This window comes from Myotis myotis, unplaced genomic scaffold, assembly GCF_014108235.1.
Source record: "Myotis myotis isolate mMyoMyo1 unplaced genomic scaffold, mMyoMyo1.p scaffold_m19_p_1, whole genome shotgun sequence".
Classification (NCBI taxonomy): Eukaryota; Metazoa; Chordata; class Mammalia; order Chiroptera; family Vespertilionidae; genus Myotis; species Myotis myotis.
Genome location: NW_023416313.1, coordinates 34,502,047 through 34,525,418, shown reverse-complemented (window position 1 = coordinate 34,525,418; position 23,372 = coordinate 34,502,047). Strand labels below are relative to the sequence as shown.

General features: G+C 40.5%; 1 protein-coding gene and 1 non-coding gene across 3 annotated transcripts; one reads left to right on the top strand and one right to left on the bottom strand.

Annotated features, from left to right (window-relative positions):
- Nucleotides 1-1,022: 1,022 nt before the first annotated feature.
- Nucleotides 1,023-23,223, bottom strand: PAICS (phosphoribosylaminoimidazole carboxylase and phosphoribosylaminoimidazolesuccinocarboxamide synthase). 2 transcript variants are annotated; one of them, XM_036334879.1, is made up of 9 exons: nt 22,706-23,215; nt 19,581-19,778; nt 13,048-13,226; nt 11,813-11,992; nt 11,597-11,710; nt 10,162-10,245; nt 9,181-9,361; nt 7,744-7,902; nt 1,023-3,194 (listed from the first exon to the last, which is right to left on the bottom strand). In XM_036334879.1, the coding sequence occupies exons 1-9, from the start codon at nt 22,719-22,721 to the stop codon at nt 3,028-3,030; spliced, it is 1,278 nt and encodes a 425-aa protein (XP_036190772.1). In that variant the 5' UTR covers nt 22,722-23,215; the 3' UTR covers nt 1,023-3,027. The 2 variants fall into 2 exon arrangements, with proteins under 2 accessions (XP_036190772.1, XP_036190782.1); XM_036334889.1 differs by lacking the exon at nt 7,744-7,902 and having other exon boundaries at nt 22,706-23,223.
- On the top strand, nt 4,511-4,612 carry LOC118661551. Its single transcript, XR_004969365.1, has one exon. It is a non-coding gene; the product is annotated as a U6 spliceosomal RNA (small nuclear RNA).
- Nucleotides 23,224-23,372: the final 149 nt, after the last annotated feature.

The window sequence follows — 23,372 nt, the reverse complement described above, 5'->3', positions numbered from 1 at the left end:
TCCCTCCGTTCTTCCCAGCTGATAACCTTGGCAGAGTCCCACTGCAAACAGGCTGACTTCCCACATTGGCTGTGAGGTGTGGCTCTGCCCCTGTGCCGCCTCGTCCAAGTCCCTCATGCCACCCCACCCCGGTGGCATTTCTCATCCCCTGGAGCCCCAGAACACAGCACCCTCAACACTCCCCTGCAGCTCAGGGACCTGCTGAGCCCGTGCCCCAGCCTGTCACTGGTCTTCCAGGTCCTGCCTGCAGCCCCAGGGTCATCAAACCAGCCTGGGAGGGGCTGATGAGTTGACCCCTTAGATAGAGGGGTGCAGACACCAGCACTCTGCTCACTAACAACCCCCCATCCCCGTCCCTCCCCATCTCCACCCCCTCAACGCCCCGAGCACCCAGTCTGTGTTGACGTCCAGTTCCTGGAGGGCTTGGCCTGCGCAGTGTGGCCAAGAGGGGACCAGTCTGCACAGTGGCAGGCGGAACAGGCCTCCCAGGGCATTTGGCCGCCCACCTGGTCCCAAAGTCATCCTTCAGCCTCCCACTTACCCCTTCTAAAGGGTAACGTGGTGTGGTTTTCGCCCACCCTTGCTGCCTGCCTTGGGAAGCGGCAGAGGCTGTCGCCATCTGCTGGCCCATTCCTGTTCCTGTAGTGTAGACAGTAAGAGTCATCCCTGCCGCCCAGCCAGTGTCCACCTGGAGCCAGCCCAGCCCATCCTTCCCATTTCACAGGTCAGAACCAGGGATCAGCGCGTCCCTCAGCTGGGATGGAGCAGAGCTGGACTGGGAATCAGGACGGTCTCTGCAGCTGATGTGTGTGGTCCCCATTCTCATGAACCCAGGAGGCTCCAGGGCCCTCTGTGCATTTGTAACTGTGGCTATGTCGCTGCAGCACCCTGCAGAGAGGCTGAGTTATCACCCCAGAGATCTCAAATGACAATCTTTTTAATTGTCCTCAACACAGACTATTAAGAGCACATAATTCCCCCATCTCAGGTAGCTAGGCAAAGCGTATCAGATTATGAGGCAGTTTAAGGTAAACGAAGTGTAAAACTGTATTTTCTCCTTTGAAGTTTACAATCCAACAGAGAAAGAACTACTTGTGGCTACTGGAGCTAGCGGTCATTAAGGAATGTTTTGTGGAGTTAGTAAAAATAAAGTTCTATTAACTAATGAATAGCTTTAATGACAGAAATGAGGACATTCTAAGAAGTAAAGATACCAAAAAGAGATAGTACAATAATTGAGAGCAATTAAGTTCCCTACTTAACCTACAGTCCTTGTGTAGACTTCAAGAGAACTGCACCATCAGTGGGATCGGTTGATAACTTCAGTGTGTATACTTTTCTGGAGGGTAAAAAGCATATTTTCAAAGGAGTCAATGTTGCAAAAGGGATTTAAGGTATGTTGTAAGTTCTTGGACAAACTTCAAAAAGGTTGGGTTGAGAAGGAAGTCCTTCTAGGTCACACCATGTGTAGAATTTGACCCGTTCTTGCGGCTTTTGCACAGAGAATGGGTAAACAGGGTAAATCCAATATTTGGTGATGAGTTAGATGTGAAAAGTCAAGAAAAACATTGAGGATGAAATCAAGCTTCTGATTTGGGAGAATGAGTGCAGCCAGTTACAAGGTTGGTGGAAGATGAATTAAGTTTGGAGCATTCAGACAGGGAGAGATGGACAGTTGAATATACAAGTTTACAGACATAGCTGGAAGTCAATGGATGCTAGTTTTAGCTGGAGCAGTGAAGATGATCCAATCATTATTTGTGAACAAGGGAAAGTCTCAATAGTAGGAAACATCAATACTTAAGAGGAAAGAGTAATAGAGAAATGATCAAGAGATGTTGGGATATATTGTTGTCTACCCCAGGAAAGGAGTGGTAAGTTAAACACACTCCACCAGAGATTAGGTGAGAGTCGTGTAAGAAATGCCACTTCGTTAATGTTTGAGAGGCAAACAGTGCAGACTGTGTAGGTCATTGGTAAGAGTCATACCAAGTGTAAGGGGTTTCATGGACACTTGGATGAAAGTTTAGTGACCTATAAAATCCTCATGGCTGCATAACAAAAGAGTCCCAATCTATATGGTTTATAGATTGATGGTGAACTATAATACCTCTCAGTAACAACTTGCTGGGTACACTGTTCAGATTTATTCTGTTATAAGAAATAAACTAGTTATGGTTATCACCTGGGAGATTCCAATTTTTGAAAATGATGGTACACTGGGGATTATTAGTGTGGCTCAAATACGTTTTATCAGAATTAAAAGAATTTTATGACCCACATAGATTCCCACCATAGCCAAGTAAGATTCACTAAGTCTTTCATTTGAAGGCAAAGGTGGCTCTACTTTTTTTCCATGGCAAATTGCTCTGACACCCATCAGAAGTTCTCAGAAAAGTTCCCTTTCCATGGCTTTCACATTGCCTCTTCATCTTATTTTGTGTCTTCCCTCCCTTCCCCATCAATCTCAACTTTTCTTCAGGAAAAAAAAACAAAACAAAATGAAAACAAAACATGTCTATCAATAGCTAAAGATACACACCATTTTCTGAGATACTGACTGCAAATAAAAAACCATGTCCTTAGAATTTTGTAAAGATCAAATTGAGGAAGAGAACGGTATTGCTCTTTATCAGCTGTTCTTAATAAAGCCACTTTAACTGTCTAGAACTTATGGGTGGAGATATAAGTAGTAACTTCAGAGCTCTATAATAGGACATGATTAGAATTTAAGAAATTTATTTGATTGTTACCTACCTAGCAATGACCGTACAGTGGGAAAGAGGTTAATTTTAAAATGTCTTTAGATATGTACATATATTCTACTAATCCATGAATCTAGAGAAGCAATTATTCACTAATAAGTTTCGTTTTCTCTGATTTAAAATCTTTTCATCTTGCCTGATTTTTTTTTCTGCAGGAAAAAAAATTAGTTTTTTCTATAATTTTGCTATAGTTTTTTCTATAATTTCTATAAACTAGAAAGTTATAGTTTTTCTCCTAAAAAAATGCAACGATGTTCTTTTCTTATAAATTGCCCTCTCGTATTTTCTTGTCAGCCTGCTTCAAGGAAATCCATGTATTCAATATACTTGCTCGCAGTTTGGCCCACACCAAATGGTTGTTTAATCCAAATATCTGAGCAGCAAACTGAGCTGATCCTTCTGGAGAAAGTATGGTTGAACAGCCAAGACCTATTGGTTCAGAAAGGAAAAGACAGAAAATTGAGCTGTCAATTAATACTGAAAGTACTACTTAAGCAAACTATTTTATACTCAGAGAAGTCCTGTTAACCATCCATAATAAAAACTACTGTATTATTCTTATTTCAAGTATTTCTGCAGGAGTTACTATCCTTAATGTTGGGGAGGTGAAGTGATTATAAGAGGAAAGTAATATATATCTGCTACGAGCAGGTATTTTATATGCATTATCTATGACTCTTCTCTCTGAATTCACTGGCAAAGATATTTACCCTTTTCAAAGTTCTTTTCACATACACAATCCCTTTAAATCCTGGTGAAGGACAACAGAAATAAAACAAGGGACAAGAGGGTAGAAACAGCTGTTCTTAGACAAACTTGAGGCATGCTAATTGTTTTAATAATATCTTAGCTACTCCTTTTGTTTTTACATTCTAACTAATCTTTAACATTTTTACGCAGTAAAAGAGTCAAATCCAAAGCATAACCTTAATAAGTATCAGGTTGTAAGTAAATTTAATAGTAATAAGATCTAAAAGACTGAAGAGTAGCCATGGCTGTGTAGCTCACTTGGTTAGAGTGTTGTCTCAAATACACCAAGGTTGCAGGTTCAATTCCTGGTGAGGGCACATATGAGAATCAACCAATGAATATATAAATGGATGGAACAACACATCAATGTCTCTCTCTAAAAAAAATCAATCAAAAAAAATTAATAAAAAAGAAATGACCATAGATTAAAAAAAATTAACTTCCTTGGGGGCCACATGTTTGCCCAGCTTTGGTTTCTTGAGGTGGTACTTATGACCATCACTAAAGTCAAAGAGTAGCTATCTGATCAATCCAAAAGCTCCCCTTTCCCAATATTCTTGGAATTCACTATGCTCTTTGACTCTGACTATAATATCCCCAATAAGAACAGATTACAGTCCTCGCCGGTTTGGCTCAGTGAATAGAGCGTCAACCTGTGGACTGTCCCAGTGAAGGGCATATACCTCGGTTGCAGGCTCGATCCCTAATCCCTAGTATGTGGTCCCTTTTTTGTGGTTGTTGTTGTTTTTTGGTGGAGATGCCGGGGACTGTGTGGTCCCTTTTTAGGGGTGCGTGTGGGGAGGCAACTAATGGATGTCTCTCTCTCACATTGATGTTTCTCTCTCTGTCTCTCCCTAACCCTTTCTCTCTCTCCCTAAAAAAAAACATCAATGGAAAAATATCCTTGGGTAAGGATTAACAACAACAAAAAACCATATTATAGTATAAATCACAAGGTTAATTTATTAATTTGTGTTAACATATGTAACATCAGTCACTTTACTTTTAGTGTTATCCCAAAGATGACACTGAAGAGAGTATTAGCATGGCCCCTGCGTAAGGATGACAGGCAAATACCTGAAGCGGAAAAAAATATTAGATTAACTAGTGAGCATGCTTTAAGAGAAAGAGAGCCGAAACCGGTTTGGCTCAGTGGATAGAGCGTTGGCCTGCGGACTGAAGGGTCCCAGGTTCGATTCCGGTCAAGGGCATGTACCTGGGTTGCGGGCATATCCCCAGCAGATGTGCAGGAGGCGGCTGATCGATGTTTCTCTCTCATCGATGTTTCTGACTCTCTATCTCTCTCCCTTCCTCTCTGTAAAAAATCAATAAAAAATATATTTTTTTTAAAAAAAAAAAAAAAAAAAAAAAGAGAGAGAAAGAGAAATGGGAGTTTTCAGGATTTTACCCAGGCCACTGAAACACTATTCCTCAAAAGGTAATCCCACAATCCCAGTGATCAGAATGTACAAATCTTCAGTTCTCTGTTTCTCCTTGAACAATACTAAATAAAATCTAATTTTTGCACCCTAGCTAGTTTGGCTCAGTGGATAAAGTGTTGGCCTGAGAACTGAAAGGTCCCAGGTTTGATTCCAGTCACGGGCACATGCCCAGGTTGTGGGCTCAATCTTCAGTGGGGGGGGGGCAAGCAGGAGGCAGCTGATCAATGGTTCTCTCATCATTGATGATTCTACCTCTCTCTATTTCCCTTCCTCTCCGAAATCAATAAAAATATATTTTCAAAAATGTTTAAAAACATGTAATTTTTGCTTACCACATTCCCATAGATAGCTTATTTTAAGCTGCATGGATAATATCTATATTATTTCCTTTAGTATAGATTTGGTTACAGTTTTATTTATAGTTATCAGAAGTTGTATAAAAAGCAGTAAAGGGAATAAAGAAAATAGACATAAACACAGCTGAAAGGCAAAAGGAGTGGTCACTACTTAGTATACCAAGAAAATGTAATCCTAAACTGGAAGCAGGGAAGGATGAGAAGCAGCCTGACGGAACCCACTGAAAGGTTCAGGAATTAGGGGCACCAGACACATCTGAAGGGAGGAGTGGGGGTGAAAATGGGGCAAAGCAGAAGGAAATCAAGAAGCAGTTTGGCCCCTCAAATTCCCTTCCCCACCCTATGTACCTAAGCAAGCACCTTCCGGGCCATGGCAATTTTAAATTTTTATGAAGGCAAAACAGACTTGTCCAGACTTCTGTGGACTGGAGGACACCAGGCACAGCTGAGACACGAAATGCCATAGTGAAAACGGGACTAAGTTTGCAAATATTAAGGTCCCCAGCTTCCTAAATGCTAGCAGCCAGGCTTATTCCTCCAAGTAGGAGACTGAGCCTAGAAAGGTACTCTGGGTAATTCTGGGCAACACATGAGAAAAGACTGAAAGACATTGACGTGAGAGGTTATTCAAAGAACAGCCTTACCAGATGACCCCACAGTGGAGCCCACTTTTGACAAGCCCCACCCATCTGCACAGGGCTTCCAACTGGCTTGTTACAGTGCCCCAGTTTTCTACATAGCTGAGGAAAGGAACCAATGTGAAAGACACAATAATCTCAAATAAAAGATGTTACTATAAATACTCCAGAAAGTATAGCAACAAGAGAAAGAAAATAGATATCAAGGAGGTCCAAATTTGAATAATAAATCAAAAAAACGAAAGAAAATGGAAGGGGAAGGAAATTATTAAGTAAATCAGAAAAGCTTCCCAGGACTAAAAGAATCAGAATTCCAGAGTAAAAGCCCTCACTAAAAGCCAAGAATGAAAACAGACTCATCAAGACACATCTTTGTGAAATTTAAGAATGGATAGACAAAAGATCCTACAAGTTTCCTAAAAGAAAATTCATAAACAAATGAGAAGACTGGAAAAACATGAACACTAAATAGATGATTTTAAGAAATTACCATTAATTTTTCTTAGGTGTATAAAGGGTATCAAGCTTATGATTTAAAAACTAGAGTCATTACCACTTAGAGAGGTATATTTAAGTATCTCTCTATATAAAAGGCTAATATGCTAAGTGTCCCCCCAACTGTCTGACTGGTCGCTATGATGCGCACTGACCATCAGGGGGCAAATGCTCAATGCAGGAGCTGCTGTGATGTGCACTGGCCATTTACAAAGGAATGGCACCGCAGACCTGGCGACCACAAAGCAACACTCGGCTTCCCCAAATGGGACACAGGCTCCTCTACCACCCCGGAGCAACACCCCACCAAATTGCAGCCAACACTGCTGAGACCCCCATGGCACAAAACGTGGCCCTCAGAAATTGTCGCTGTGGGCACCGGGTAATGACATTGCAGCAACGCCCGGCTTCCTCTCCCTAGCGACACTAGCCCCTTGGAGTTTCTTCAGCCCAGGAACACGGCTTGCTTTATAGCCAGGTGCAAACATTTTACACTTTAACCAGATGTCTATGAAGCGTTTTCCCATGCCTCATCTCATTTGATCCTCACAGAAGTCCTGGAGTAGGTAGATAGGAGACTCAGTGGAATCCTATTTTCTTTTCATTAGCCAGAAAACGGAGATTTAGAAAGTTTAGAAACTTGACCCGACTGAAAAGAAGAAATTGTGGAACTTGAAAACGACTTAAGGTTTTCTCACTGCGCAGAATATAGTCAAACACGCTGCAGTTAAATATTTTACCCTTTGTTCTCCCTGCATGATCTACAATAACAGTCTGCTTTATGTTGATATTTACTGCTGTGTTGCTGACAATTACCTGAAAGAGAAGTTGAGGTGCTTCACTGGGCTGGAAAGTTTAGCTACATCAGAAAGCAGGTCTAATTAAGCAAGTTTATTCTATATATATAAAAGCCTAAGTTGACTCACGCATGTGCGATACATATAAAATTCTCTCTGGCGCCAATCGCACATGTGTGTTTCCATCTGTCATTTTCAATTGTGAATTTGGTTGACACTTCTATTACAGAAAGGGCGAATAGCGATATAAAAATATTCCTTCTAATTCATTTCCTTTCAATGTGCACGAATTCGTGCATTGGGCCTCTAGTTTAAGTATAAAATGCTATAATGTCTAAGATCTGCTTTAAAATAATCCAGAAGAGGGCTACAGATGCAACAAGATGTTAATTGCTGAAGCTGGGTAAGGGGTACATAAGGTTTTATTACATTATTCTCTATACTATTGTGCATGTTTAAACTTTGTAATAAAGAATTTTTAAAAATTCAATGTATCTTACCACTGGGTAGTCGAAGAGAAGACCACACATCCTGAGCGCCCCAGTCTGCAGTGAGGGGAGGACAGCTGATAACTGGGTATGCAGTGTTACCAGACATCACTGGTCCTAAACCATTGCTTCTGCCTGCCACTGCCACAAAGACTGTAGGAATGCCATCCCCTAGGGAAATCATAGGTTTATAATTATGCTAAATAGTCAAATGATATTTAAAGATAGGTTGAAAATAAGGGCCCATGTGTCTTAACTCCTTCAGTTCCTTCATCAGTCTCCAGAAAAGCATAAATAAGACATCACATATTCATATTACATATTATTATATTCTAAATATAAGGCTCACTCTGCCACTTATTATACATCAAGCAGTGAAGTAGCAAGAATAGGTTTGGCCATCTTTGAGATCCACAGGTTAAAGGAGAGGAGCGGGTACCAAAGATTAAAGGGAAGGGCTCAAAGGCCACTTCTACTATTGCTGCTCAGACTCAAGGAAACACCACCACCACCAGACCACTGTCCTTTAAGAGTAACAGAGGCTAGAGCTTTAGGTTTAAAAAAGAGTTGAAGACAAATTCAATATAGTACTCAAGTATTTAAAACCCTTCAATGTATTTTCTAACATATCTCTAAAACATTTCATTCTTTGATAAAATTATAAATTGCTCCTTTGCATTTTTCTGGAAAAAGAGGTCTGGCTTTTATTATTTTATCAAAGGATTCTGAGACCTTTCCCTCCTCTCTAAAAAAACTTAACTTCACTCTTGTAGCAACAACCTTTGAAAAGAATATTCAAAAACATTTTTTCCAGTTGAAAAACATTTGGTCATGGTCTCTAGGGCTCCATTATTTTAGATCACTGCTATTTCATCAAGAGATTTCTTTTATATACTCAATTCTGAAATTACTTAATTTCATGTTTGCCTCCCAGGAAAAGCTGGTCATTAAAGATACTTGAGAAGATCTGCTGCTTCAACCTCAGGCTTTTCATAATTGACATGGGCCCTATTTTCTGTTGGAGTATTTAAGAAATAGTGTTTGAGGGGCTTCTTATTAGGTAAAGACAGCCCGGCCTGTGTAGCTCAGTGGTTGAGTGTCGAGCCAGGAACCAAGAGGCCACTGATTCAATTCCCAATCAGAGCACATGCCCAGGTTGCAGGCTCAATTCCCTGTGGGGGGTATGCAGGAGGCAGACAATCGATGATGTTCCTTTCTCATCATGGATGTTTCTCTCTATCCCTCTCCCTTCCTCTCTCTCTAAAAAGTCAATAAAATATATTTTAAAAAATAATAAAGACTAATTGTAGTCTTTATCTTCCTTCCATGCTTGAATTGTCAAATCATTCTCTTTAACCCACTCTTTTATAAGCATTACTAGTCTAAACATAAAATTCTTTGGCAAAATGTGGAGAACATCCTGAAATGCTCCAGTTATCTGATGTTTACCTTCGTACTCAGCTTTAATCCTCAGCGTTTCATCTGGTCCTTTATGGGCAGAGGTCACCCGAAGTTCACATGGAATGCCAAAATAGCCACAAGCCTTCTTGATTTTTTCACAGTGACCAAGATCAGAAGTTGAGCCCATTAATACTACAACCCTGCACTGATTTTTTGATTTCAGAAGCAACTGGAAGAAAAAAACATGCGTAGCAAAAGAAGATAAGGACAAAAATGGATAAATATTGGAACGAGTTAATTTGTAGAGCTACAGTTTATACTAAAAATACATCTGAACAGAATATTTTATTTTTTAATAGACCAAATTTAAGATAAACAGAACAAAATGTAAGAGAATTTACTTTTCAAAATAACTTCTATAAAGAAGAGTTCTTCATAATTAAAAGAGTATGATTTCTTAACCAAACTGTTAATTATAATAAGCAATGGATAAATATTCAACTTCTAACTAATATTCAGAAAACTATAAATATATTTTATCCTAAGATTTTTAGTACAGTCTGTTTAATGGAGGTTTTAAGGCATAATCAGCCAAAATACAGAGGTTGTTTTATAAATCTTTAAGTTAGTCACAGGAATCCAAATGCATATTCCCATGGAAATGATGATCTGAAAGATAGGACGATTGGATAACCACAAATCCTATTCAATTTCCATGGAATCACAGTAATGACAATACCATAGTTCTTAAAGTGACATTTTAATGTCACAAGGAACTCTTAATTCTGAACTCTGATAATGGAACCCATGCTAATGGAACTCTGAGTAGCAGTGGAGAGGTTAGTAAGAAATGCAAGACTTCTCTTGCAGGGGCCGGAGGAAACAAGGATTCTAGATTTCCTCAACTGGATTTGGGAGAAGTGTAATGGAAACTTAATAGCAGGGGATCCAGGGATCCAGTTATTTTGAAGTAAGAAGTTCTGAGAGAAAAACACATAATATAGTGTGGATTTACAACAAAAGGTTTACCTCTACTCTTTCAGCAACCCACTCAAAATTTTTCTTTACCATCTGGAGCCCTTCAGGAGTTACTTCCTTGAGGTCACGATATGACTAGAAAATAAAGACAGAAAGTTGAGGCTGCAAGTATTTAATTAGTAATATTCTTGCTATCTGAAATTATTTGGTTTCTGAGTTTTGGATACAGATTATGAAGAGTTTGCCTAGCAAAGGGTATATCTGAAAATGTATCTGAGTTTATGAATTCATTTCTTGAATTTAGAGTAAAAATAATTTAGTGAAGTACACTTAAACTACAATTAACTGCCATGACAATTCTCATATAAAGTGAACCTTGCCCTATGTTTTTTTCAGAAAGAATAGAAATAGAACCTGGTAAGATCCAGAAGACTTGAGATAGAGTTCCAGATCTGCCACTTACTGCTGTAATTGTGAAGATATCTATCTTTCAAAATCTTAGTTTTCAAGTAATCAAAGATAATACTTGCTGTGTGAGTCTATTACAATAATGAGAAATCTGCATTGTAAATGTAAGGTATTATTCCTACCTTTTTTTCCAAGATATAGGAAATATGAGATATTTAGCCTTAAATAAATAGCAATCAACAACACAGGTTCAAATCATAAGCCTATATAATAAAGAGCTAATATGCAAATGGTCGTCGTGCCCTGGTGCTGGGCCGGGGGATTCAGCTGTACCCCCGACTCAGCGGGGCTTGACGGGGGTGGGGCCGCCGGGTCTGGGTCTCATGTGATTTAGAGGCGCGCTTGCGCGGTCGTCGGGGACTTGACTCTGGGTCCCACAGCGTGCCCCAGACTCTTACAGGAGGGAGATTTTCATATACATTTTACTAATTTTCTTTCATCTCTGACACTTCTATTATAGAGAAAGGGCAAATAACAATATTACAATGTTTCCTCTAATTAATTCCCTTTTAATGTGCATGAATTTTGTGCACCGGGTCACTAGTCTATAATAAAAGTATAATATGCTAATTAGACCGGACAGCCAAACAACCTCCCGGACATCATTCTGGGTGTACTTCCCAACAAAGCCATGGTGGTGGGGGCCGAGGCAGAGGTGGTTAGGGGCAATGAGACAGGCAGGCAGAGTGGTTAGGAGAGATGAGGCAGGCAGGCAGAGTGGTTAGGAGCAATCAGGTAGGCCAGCGGTTAGGAGCCAGCAGTCCCGGATTGTGAGAGTGATCCCTGCGGGATCGGGCCTAAACCAGCAGTCGGACATCCTCTGAGTGGTCCTGGATTGAGAGAGGGTGCAGGCCGTGCTGAGGGACACGCCCTCCGCTCCCCGCCCCCCCACACACTGTGAACCAGGCCTCTAGTAAATAATAATTGCCTTTCTTGCCTCCCACTTTTCCTTTCTCCTCTACCAGAGCCTGATCTTGCAATGAATAAAACGTAACAACAACCCTGAAGAATCACTTACCTGTTTGTCTTTCTGTTGGCTTCGATCTCCTGATGGCCAGAGTCTCCAGGAATCATTATCAATAACATCAGCAAGAACAATTTCTTTGGTGGTGACATCAACACCAAATTCAATCTAGAAACAGCAGATCACCAAAGAAAAGTTTCTCAAAACTATACTACTAAAGACATTTCTCAGTTGTAATTTTTTACTTTTAAATCTTCATTTTATTTGTACCTTCATATCAACCAGTGTACAGTCCTGGGGCAACCAGGATTTCTCCAGTATTTCAAAAATAGCCTGTGTAGCATGATTCATGATATCCACTTCAGTCTGGCCTATAACAAGTCCAGCAAAGCAAAATTTTGCAGCAATGAGTTGTTCCTCAGACCACTGTGGATCATTATTGGCATCATCCTGAAAATAAAGTATAGGATTACAATTAATCTATAATAAAAGGATAATATGCTAATTAGACCAGACATCCTTCCTGACAAAGCCGGGTCCCGGGTGCTGGAGGGACCAGCCTGGGTCCTAGAGCCAAGCTGGTGCCAGCAGCTGGGAAAGGAAGGCCTACTCTTGCACGAATTTTCATGCATCGGGCCTCTAGTTTAAATATAAGATATTTGAACTTTTCTAAGAATCTGAAGTCCTTTTTCCCTTGAGCATGAATCCTCAGAAATATCCCTCTAAAAAATTTCCCCTAAAGATTAAATTTTATTTAAAATACCCTTTAATTCACAGCAAATATATTCAGTTGGTCTACTTTCAATAGTTACTTTAAAACTTAAAATATCTGGATAACATTCTAATTATAAAGTATTGAAAGAATTTGGCCTCTCTCTAGAAACTAACTTAAACACAAGTATGGAAAGAGAAAAGCAGTTTCAATAAAGAAAACCAATACAAGTTCATAACCACGGACTCCTACTTCCTCTATTGTATGTTTTTGCTTATAAGAGACATTGATAATAGTTTTCCTGTATCTATAATAAAAGCGTAATATGCTAATTAGACTGGACGAAACTGGGGCTGCGAGGGCCGAGCGAGCCCCTTGCATGAATTTCGTGCATCGGGCCTCTAGTTAGAATATAAAAGACCCCTCACAGTAGCCTTTACTTCAAATTCTTCAACAGTAAATTAAAAATTTTTTTGAATTGTTACTTTTCTTCCTAGTAATTTCTAATTTTATTTTGTTAGTCACCTTGGTAGAAAGTAAGATAGGTTTTCAAAGGTGTTTCCTTTTTAAAAGCTGAATTATGATTGCTAATGGAAGTATACATTATTGACATGTTTCTAGAGTGACAACTGTAATGTAAAAAGTTTCTTTAATTGTTTTTTTTTTTGAGAGGGAAAGGGGTAGAGAGAGATGAAAACATAAATGAGAGAGAAACATCATCGATTTAATGTTTAAATGTTTGACTTTAAGTTTGTAGTTGTGTTATAGTAAGACAGATGCATAAAATAAATACCTTAAAAAACATCTCCACTTTAGGAGGGTAAAATTTGTACCCTTCTTTGACACCAGGATTTCTTTTGAGAAAAGAACCAGTTGCTATTCTTCTACAAACCCATTCAATTGGAATCATTTCACACTTAGGTGCAATGAAAGCGGTCTCCCCACATTTTCTGGTGAAAGCAGTTTTGATACCTATATATGAATAACAAAAAGTAAAACCACACCATTAAAATTGTATTTTAAAAAGTAGACCTGAAGCATAATAAAACTCTATCCTTACAAAAAATAAAATCCTATTTAGCTAATTACATTTCTCTTAAATGACACTATCAAAAATAAATGTAATTTTTAAAAAGTAGAAATAGGAAAAATTAATATGTCTTACTACTACTTATCAAAATACTCAGGTTTATTTCACTTTCATGTCACATGGCAAAATATATACTGGATCAGAAGATCTGAGTCGCAGTGTCTTTATCATTCATTAATTTTTTCATTCAAAAAATACTTATTGAGAACATCCTCTGCCAATGAGTACTGGACTTTGCACGAGGCACATAACTTATCTAAGTGGCACTTAATCATTAGATTTAGTTGCAGGATTCTCCTGTTCTATTGCCGGAAGCTGGTCCATCCTTGCTGCTTGACACAGTCGCTGCAGGAAAAAAACATCTGCACAGCATGTTTCAAGGGACCTGGAGTATATAGCATACTGTTCTTAATATGTTTGCTCCCCTTAACGCTATGTGTTTTAACCAAGGTCACCTCTCTGAGAAAGGTTGTTTCCCCAGCTAGGGATTTTTCCCTTAAGTTAGGGAGGAAATAAAACCCCTTAACTAAATGCCAGGCGGGTAGTTAATCACTTCAACTACGAACAATCACCCTTAAGCTACATAATCTTTACTCCCTGGAATGGAGGTAAGAAACGCCCTAACCTTTGCAATAGAAATTGACAAGATTAAAATCAACTGGTATAAATACAGATGTAACAAGACAATAAACACCAGAACTTGGCTGGAGATCCTGGCTAGAGATCCTGACTAGGCTGCTGATCAACTGAACACTGTCTCCATGTCATTCCTTCTTCGCCGACTCCGTCCACACCTTTGGGGACCCCTGGACCTGCTGGGGTTGGACCCCAGCATTCTATGGTCCATTATTATACAGGCCTTGTAAAAAATCGATCTACATAGCACAATCGGCTATAATCTTAAATTTTGAATAGCTTTTTTCTCTTAACATTAGAAGCAAATTATCTTTAAAAAACCACCCAACAATTAGCAGCAGGGACATAATGGCCAATTTGGCCAACAGCAAATAAAATAGTTGTTCTTCCTCTCCTTCTCTCTTATTCAAACTATTATTGGAAAACTAAAATAAAGAGCTGACTTGTGATGTTTAAAATGGGAGCTATTTTATGTGGTAGTCTTGGAAAATAACAAACCATATTAGCATTCCATTTCTAGGATTTCTAGGTATTAACATTACAGCCTGAAGATGAACGTTATGTTAAACTCATGTAGGAGTTCCCATTAATGCTATAGTATTACTTTATAGAGTGATGTAATAACACTTCTACGAAAGGCTATATTGAAAAGAACTGAAAGCAGGTACTCAAACAGGTACTCATACACCAATGTTCACAACAGCATACTAGTAATTCCTAATAGCCAAAAGGGAGAAACAGCCCAAGTGTCCATCAACAGATGAATGGGTAGACAAAATGTAGTATATACATTCAATGGATTCAGTCATAAAAAGGAATGAAATTCTAATACATGCTACAACATGCATTAAACTTGAAAACATGCTAAGTGAAATAACGAATGAATATAATTCATTCCACGTATATAAGGTCCCTAAAATAGACAAATTCATAGATAAATGTAAAACAGAGGATACCAGAAGCTAGGGAGAAGGGGGAATAGAGAATTACTATTTAATGTTGCCGGAAGCCGGTCCATCCTTGCTGCTTGACACAGTCGCTGCAGGAAAGAAACATCTGCACAGCATATGTTTCAAGGGACCTGGCGTATATAGCATACTGTTCTTAATATGTTTGCTCCCCTTAGCGCTGTGTGTTTTAACCAAGGTCACCTCTCCAAGAAAGGTTGTTTCCCCAGGTAGGAATTTTTCCCTGAAGTCAGGGAGGGGATGCCTCTCCTAGAAAGGTTGTTTCCCCAGGTAGGAATTTTTCCCTGAAGTTAGGGAGGGGATGAAACTCCTTAACTAAGTGCCAGGCGGGTAGTTAATCACTTTAACTACAAACAATCATGTTTAAGCTACATAATCTTTACTCCCTGGAATGGAGATAAGAAACGCCCTAACCTTTGTAATAGAACTTGACAGGATTAAAATCAACTGGTATAAATGCGGATGTAACAAGACAATAAACAGCAGAACTTCGCTGGAGATCCAGACCAGAACTTGGCTGGAGATCCTGGCTGGAGATCCTGGCTAGGCTGCTGATCAACTGAACACTGTCTCCGTGTCCTTCCTTCTTCGCCGACTCCGTCTACACCTTTGGGGACCCCTGGACCTGCTGGGGTTGGACCCCGGCATAATGTGTCAGGGTTTCTGTCTGGGACAATGAAAGTTATGAAAATAGATAGTGGTAATGGTTGCACAGCACTGTGTATGTACTTACCGCCAAGAACTGTACATGTAAACATGGTTAAAACGGTAAATTTTATGTATGTATATTTTGCCACAAAGTAACTTTTAAAACTATCAAGACCTAATTTGTCAGGCATTGCTAATTTATTTTCTTTTTGTTTAACCCTCATAACACCTGATAAGGTAGGTAGTATGATTATCCAACAAACAGATGAGGACACTAAGGCACAGTAGTTACGTCAGCTAGTAGTAGGTATAGCAGGGTTTCCAACCCATACTGAACTCTGTGGGCTGCCCACTTAACCACTATACTATACTACCTGTCCCCAAAGTGTTATTATATCCCAATACAAAGTAATACTAGAGCATGAACGCGAATCAACAAACCCGCATGGGCTTAATATAATATTCATCTCAAGGCTGCAATGTTAGTACCTCCATTGCCAATGTAATCCTCTAAGACAAAAGTTTTCTTAGGAAAGGACTAGAGATCATTGATCATACGTATGTATCCATACATGAAAGGAATTTACATTTATAAAAACTCTGCACTGTTCTGAGTGTTTTATGCATTATCTTATTTAACCAAATATAAAAATTTTGAGATAGGTATTATTATTTACATTTTATAGTGAAAGAAGCAGAGACTCAAAGAAATGAAGTGGAAACTCTAGGTTATGCTGCCAATGAGTAATGGTGCCTGGACTTGGAAGTGCACTGTCCAGTTCCAAAACCTATGCTGCTTTCTCTGCATCTCCTCTGGGTTTGACCAGTAAAATTCAATGGAAACAGGGTAAATTGTGGTATGCTGCATAACCAGGAAATGACTGGGCTCATGGGCAGATGATTGACATCAATCCTTAACTCAAGGTGATTAACTATGTGCCTCACTGCTGGGTTTCAAGAGCTATTCTTTTTCAGACCTATTAGTCCTTAGTCATATTTGCTCATTTGTCCAAATCTGTTGTTTAAACATAAACAAGTTACTTTTACCCAGAGAAACTCCTCCCAGCCCCCACCCTGCGACATACACACATCTCTAAGGGAACCAAAAGCACAGAATCAACTTATGGTAATAAACTTGTACAGAGAAAAAAAAAACAACACTTCTAAAAAAGACTGATTTAGTTAAATGATTAAATGATATGATTCCTTTTAATACACATGCTAACCATTAAAGCAAATTTCATGATTACATACAATGAGAAAAAGAACTCCCCCCATTTGTCTGTTGTCTACAAAATTCAAAGCCATCAAGATTACTAAGAAAATGTAAATATGTTACTTCATACTCTGAATTACAATGGCCACGTATGATAAACAGCCCACATATTCCTGGGGCCATCCATGTATTAAGGCTGCCCAGCTTCCCATCCGTGGTTTGGCAACCCGTAGGATTGTTATTCATATCACTACTCTCACACCTAAATGTAATTTCAGTGCATTTTTGTGGGAGAGCTGAAACTTAAAGGTTAAATTTTGATTTTTAAACATTGAGACCAAATCCACAAATCTTCTAACTCAGGTATAGCGTGTAATATAATAATTACCAGGGAAAAACAGTATTACCTATACCTATTATTTGCTCAGTATTTTATAGTTTGTTCATGAGTGACGAGAAAACTAGGATCCTGATTTATTGATTCTCATTCTGGTGCTCTTCCCATTCTAATTTCTTGAAATACCTTAATTTGGAACATAACCCTGGTTGTAAAGAAAAAAATTTTAAATAGACCATTGGTGGTCAATTAGACACAGCATTTATTCAACTAGTAGCAAGTAAAAATTACATAAAGCTTAACAGAACTCTTAATCTGTCCTCAAACCGATTTGTTCAAGAATTTTATTTTTTTTTAATCTTTTTAAATATATTTTATTGATTTTTTACAGAGAGGAAGGGAGAGGAATAGAGAGTTAGAAACATCGATCAGCTGCCTCCTGCACACCCCCCACTGGGGAGGTGCCTGCAACCAAGGTACATGTCCTTGACCGGAATCGAACCCGGGACCCTTCAGTCCGCAGGCCGACGCTCTATCCACTGAGCCAAACCGGTGCTGGCTTGTTCAAGAATTTTAAAAAACCTAGGTTTTCCTTAATTTTACAACATATAAAGCCTGGAAAATACTTTTCAACATTTCCTGTGAGCCAAATAAGTTTCAGCTATGTTAAATGTGTCAAATACAATAGTTTAAAGAGAATTGTTAAGAGTACTTTATTTAAGGTAATCAATTTTCCTAGTTACCTGAGCTGCAAGACTTTCAAAGTCAAACTAGGAGACACCCTAAACAACTTGGATCACTCTAATTCACTTGTTCTTAAACCCCAGAAAGTATACTGATAGTGCCTTATTAAATAAGCAAAAAGCTTGGGCTGTACTTATCTTCTATTACTTTAAAGTGCATATATGTGTGTGTGCTACACACACACTCCCACAGCTATATGCAATTACCGTGGGTACACAGATACTAATTTATTAACAATTTACAGTGTTAAGTAACTTGGGTTTGACTCCCAGTCAGGGGTACAGGCCTGGGTTGCAGGTTCGATCCCCAGCACCGGTTGGGATGCCTGCGGGAAGAAGCCAATAGATGTATCTCTTTCACATCGATGTTTCTTTCTCCCCCTCCCTTCCTCTTTCTCTAAAAATCGGTGGAAAAAGTATCCTTGGGTGAGTATTAACGAACAGTGAAATGGTACTTTGGAAGAGACAAAACTATCTAGAACCCATTCTGTACTAACAGAATGGATTTAACTTAAATTACCTTATTTTGTTTTTTGTTTTCCTTGATGTCTGTAGCCAAACTTATCCCTGAGGCCCAGCAGAGGGGATCAGGCACCGAATTTGATACGGCTGCATAAATTACCTTATTTTGTATAAGGCAGGCATGTCTACCTTGACTGGCAACAAGTGTATGAAATCCCCCTTTTGATTTAAGGAAGACTAATGCTTACTGGAAGCTCTAAATTACGAAAGGGCAACTGGGAAAAGTGCAAATAAAAGGAGACAAAGTTATTAAGTTATAAAATTAGAACTGAGATAAAGAACAAAGCTTTTATTTAATAGGTAAGGAACCAGAGGCTTCAAAGGTTGAATGATCGAAGACAATGAGACTATTAAAGGGAAAGAGTGCAAATCTTTAACAGGTTAAGATTTCATACACCACAGACCAAGCTGCAGAAAAATACATTATCCTAATTCCCCTTCCTTCACTCCATAGAATGTTTTGATCTTGCTTTTATCTTTCTAGTAGACATCTCTATTGGAAAGTCTTCAGTTTTGGAGTAGGAGGTAATCCTGAAGATCTTTGATCTAGTCCAAATCCCTCACTTGGGGAATAGCGGGATGAAATGTGGTTAGTCTTCAAACACTTTTCAGAGCTTTCAAGTGGAAGAGAAATTTTAAATTCTGTATTATCTCCAAGGATGGAACACAGAATAATTGTATAGAATTACAGCTCATAAATTTCAACTCATCAACTAGAGCTGCCTAACACCAGAATTTGCTTCCTTCATAGGTACATTCCTTAAGGTCCTTCATAGGTAAGTCTCTCTTAGGAAGATGCCCTAGAAGTTGCAGGGAAGATTCCTTTTAATTAACTAAATACTACTACTTACTAATTCCAAACCAAGTAAAATGTTATAGTGAAATCTGAGTCCCTGGTTTGATTTAAATAAGTTTACTTGTGAGGCATCTCCAAACAAAATGTTAATACAAATAGTGTCATCTACCCATGAAAGAGATTAGAGTGTGTTGTGTATATACCTCCCTGATAAAGGGAAGCCACTTACCTGATTCCTCTAAGAACTAAAAAAAATAATAACTAGTAATCAACATGCTGTTAATACAATGTGTCGTTTCTCCCTGAAAAGGACCAGTATGTGTATGTGAGAGAGAACATGAAGTGGGAGGCTACTGGGAGAGCCACTTACCTGCTTCCTGTAACAACTGAAAAATACAACTAGTAATTTTATTTGAGATTGCAGCTTTTCCTTCCAGGTGATTCTTTCTGGCTGCATTTCCTGCTGTAATCTGGTCCTTGGACTGCAGGAGCACTTTTCCTGGACTGTCTAACAATTCATAGACTTCTTTTGTTTTACCCTCATAGAGCTTTTTACCAATGTTCAGTACTGTGGAAATAGAATGGAAACATATTTCAGGAAGAATTTTGCTAAACAGTGAAGACTACTTAGAATGATGAATCAATGAACACAGTGGTTAAGCAAAATTTTAATAATAAGCTCATCTGCATAGGAGCTTACCATATACTCTAAAGTATTTCCACATGCATCATCATATTTGATTCACACAATTTTGTGAAGAACTATTGTGTAAATAATTGTAGAGATTAGGAAACAAGTATCAAAAAGGTAGAGGTCACGAATTGGGAAATGGCAGAACCAGACAAAATTCTGAATCTTCTATCAAATTCTGTGGTCTTTCCACTATCAACCTGACTCTTAGAGCAGAACTGAAGTAGAATTAAGATCCATTAAAATTAATGTAAATATACTAGTATTTTCACATACATACAATAACTAACCTAGCTTGCAGGGGCCAGGGTTGGGGGAGAGGGAATGCTTTATTTTGCCTGACTTCTGCTTTCCATGGCAGGTGAGATAGGCAAGTTCAGCCAAATTGGTTCCCGATTCAAGTTAATGTGCAAGGAAAGGCACCTCCATCAGTAGTTAGCTCACCTGGAAGCTCCTTTCTCTTTCTCAATCCTGCTTCCCAATCTTCTACCCTTAGTTAACCCTTTCTCTTAACAGTTGCAGAAAAGTATGAGGAAGTAAGGACAAGAGACTTCAATTTTGCCCTAGCTGGTTTGGCAAAGTGGGTAGATTGCCAGTCTACAAACTGAAGGGTCCTGGTTTTGATTCCGGTCAAGGGCATGTACCTGTTGCAAGCTCAATCCCCCACCCATAGAGAACCCAATTTTGATGCAGGTTGTAAGACCTAGATGACGATCAGAGATAACAGAAGTTCAAGGACTTAACATTTCCAAGGGGAGAAATCACTCATTCTCAGTATCAGCATTTTTTAATGTTCATGTGTCAGGTAGTAGGGATATACCAGTAAAGGAGATGAAGTTCATGCTGTCAAGTGCCCTGAGTCTGAGGGCAGCTGAAATTAAATAAGACATCTAGTAAGTATAGTGTAAGAAATATAGACTATGGGAACACAGGTTCATAGCGGGGTCACCAAACCTAGTCTAGACCTCAAAGAACAATGAGAGGATTAGGCTGAGATCTGAGGAATGATCACAATTTAACCAGAAGAGGGAAAGGGGTAGGTAGTGGTAATGAAAAAAGACCATGGGGGAAAGAATACATGGCAGAACTTCAGTACATCTGGAGCACTTTGTGTGTACATTGCTGCTGGGCAGGGAGGGTGGCAGCAGCTAAGAGTAGCAACAAATGGCAGGCGATAAGACTTCCACAAGAGTTGGGGAAGTAGGTCATCTCCAGCTAGTGCAGGGAACCACCAAACAAACCAATTACAATCTAGTTTAACTAAAGAGGCGGGCCACAGCAGGGTACATAATTTAGAGGATGAATTCCCATCTCCTGGTATAATGTCTTGACTCACGGACAAGGCTTAAAAAAGGCCTTTCAAGACAGCCCCAGCGTAGTGGTCCAAATTCAATGTCTCATTCCTTTCCGGGGACTCTAACTTCTGTAACTGAATTTCTATATCCCCCTCCCAGGCTTTGGACATGCTCTTCCCTGGGCCTAGAATAAAGTTGGTTTCCTTCACTCCTCATCCTTTAGGTCTGATACACCATGTTGACTGAGTTTAGACTTTATCCCAAGAACAAACATGTGGCTTTTAAGCATTTAGTAAAATGACAGATTTCTATATTAGAAAGATCATTATGGCTGCTGTATGAAGAATGAAATGAAGAAGGGGAAAGAGACAGAGAGAAGAGTTAGGATACTGTCGCAGCAATACAGGCAAGAAACGTCCTGGTCTAAGGAAAAGTAATGGGAAAAAGACTCGAGATATTTAAACGGTAAAAAAAAAATTTTTTTAATTTATTTTTATTGATTTCAGAGGAAGGGAGAGGAGGACAGAGAGAGAGAAACATCTATGATGAGAGAGAATCACTGATTGGCTGCCTCCTGCATGCCCCACACTGGGGATTGAGCATGCAACCCAGGCATGTGCCCCGACCGGGAATTGAAGTGTGACCTCCTGGTTTGTAGGTCGATGCTCAACCACTGAGCCACGCCAGCTGGGCTAAAAGGTAAAAAAATTTTAGAACAATTGATTCATTTTGGGAGATAACAGAGACAGGAAAAAGTCAATATGTTGCCTAGGTTAGGTAAAAGGCAAAACGAAGTTTGTACCTACTGCCCCACCTTCCCAATTTAGTTGAATCAATACCTTTTAACCTAGTCATTAAATAGGGTAGGAATTATGGGTAGAAATATCTTAATCATGGGAAACATGCTACAAGTACCGAAATGCCTGCTACAAATTAGTGCACTTGCCTGGTGGTTTCAGAGCCCTCCAAAGCCATCATGGCTTTACAAGACTACTTTAAAAACACACCCCAAATCGGGACAGAAAATAGCAAATTTTTCAGAAGGTTCAATGATTAACTTTCTGGAATAGAAGGTTATTATTAACCTAACAAGAAGAGTCACCTAGTTTGAAGAGTCAACACGAGATGTTCCAGTGTTTGTTTTTCAGTACCTATTGATTACAAAACTGACTTCCAGGCACCTCTTCACCCGCTGGCCATTTCTGTCCTAACTATCCCTTCCCTTCCGTCCTCAGCCCACCCCAGACGCAGTCCTGGGTGTTTCGGCAAGTTCGGGAGGCCGGGGGGCGCTTTATTTACAAGGCTCGGTACCGCGGCGCCGGGCCACGTGTCCGACCGCGCGGCGGCCTGGAGGGGCGGGGACCGGGAGATCCGGCATTGCCAGGGAGGCTGGGGTCAGGGCCAACGGGGCGCACGTGTCCGCGCCGAGACCAGGAGCCCGAGGCCGGGGGCCGGGCAGGCCGTGGAGGGCAGGAGGCCCCGGCGGAGTCCCGGATGCCCGTTACTCACCCTCAGCTGTCGCCATTATCCTGGGTGGGCTGGGAGCGGCGGCCGAGACGCGGGACTCCGGAAAGGAGGGGTCAGAGAGGCTCACGGGGCGAGGGCGGGAGGCGCGGGGCAGAGACACGCCCCCGGCAGTGCGGCGTCACCCGGAGCGGCGCTCGGTTCCAGAACTGCGGCGGAACCCGGGGTGTCGCTGCCCACCAAGCTGGTGGGGACTCGGGGAGTGAGCGCTTTCTGCGAGGCTTCCCGCCGCGCAGGCGCAGCGACGCCCACCGCCCCCCTCCCGCCCTCGCCTCGCCCCCTTCTCGTCCGGCGCCGGCGCGGTTCCCGGAGAGGCTCAAAGTGGCGCGCAATGGCGGCCCCTCCCCGCTCCACAGGTCTCGCTGATGGGGCTCCCTTCTCTGCTGCGAGAGCGGTTCAGAGGTTGGAGTGTACCAAGTAGCGACGGCGGGGGGAGGCCTGTGGGTGGGGGCGTTCGAAGGTTACATCCTCGGCGAGAGAGGTGACGTGAACCCCACTTGTCTCCTCACTCCAGTCTTAGAAGCTGGAAAATAACGGGGATCTCCACGTGCCTAAAATTAGCTCCCAGCGGCGCTCCAGTGGAGCACTAGCTCCACCTCCCCGGAGCTCGTGACTCCGCCCCTCCGCCCGGGCCCCTCCTTCCGCCCTCGCT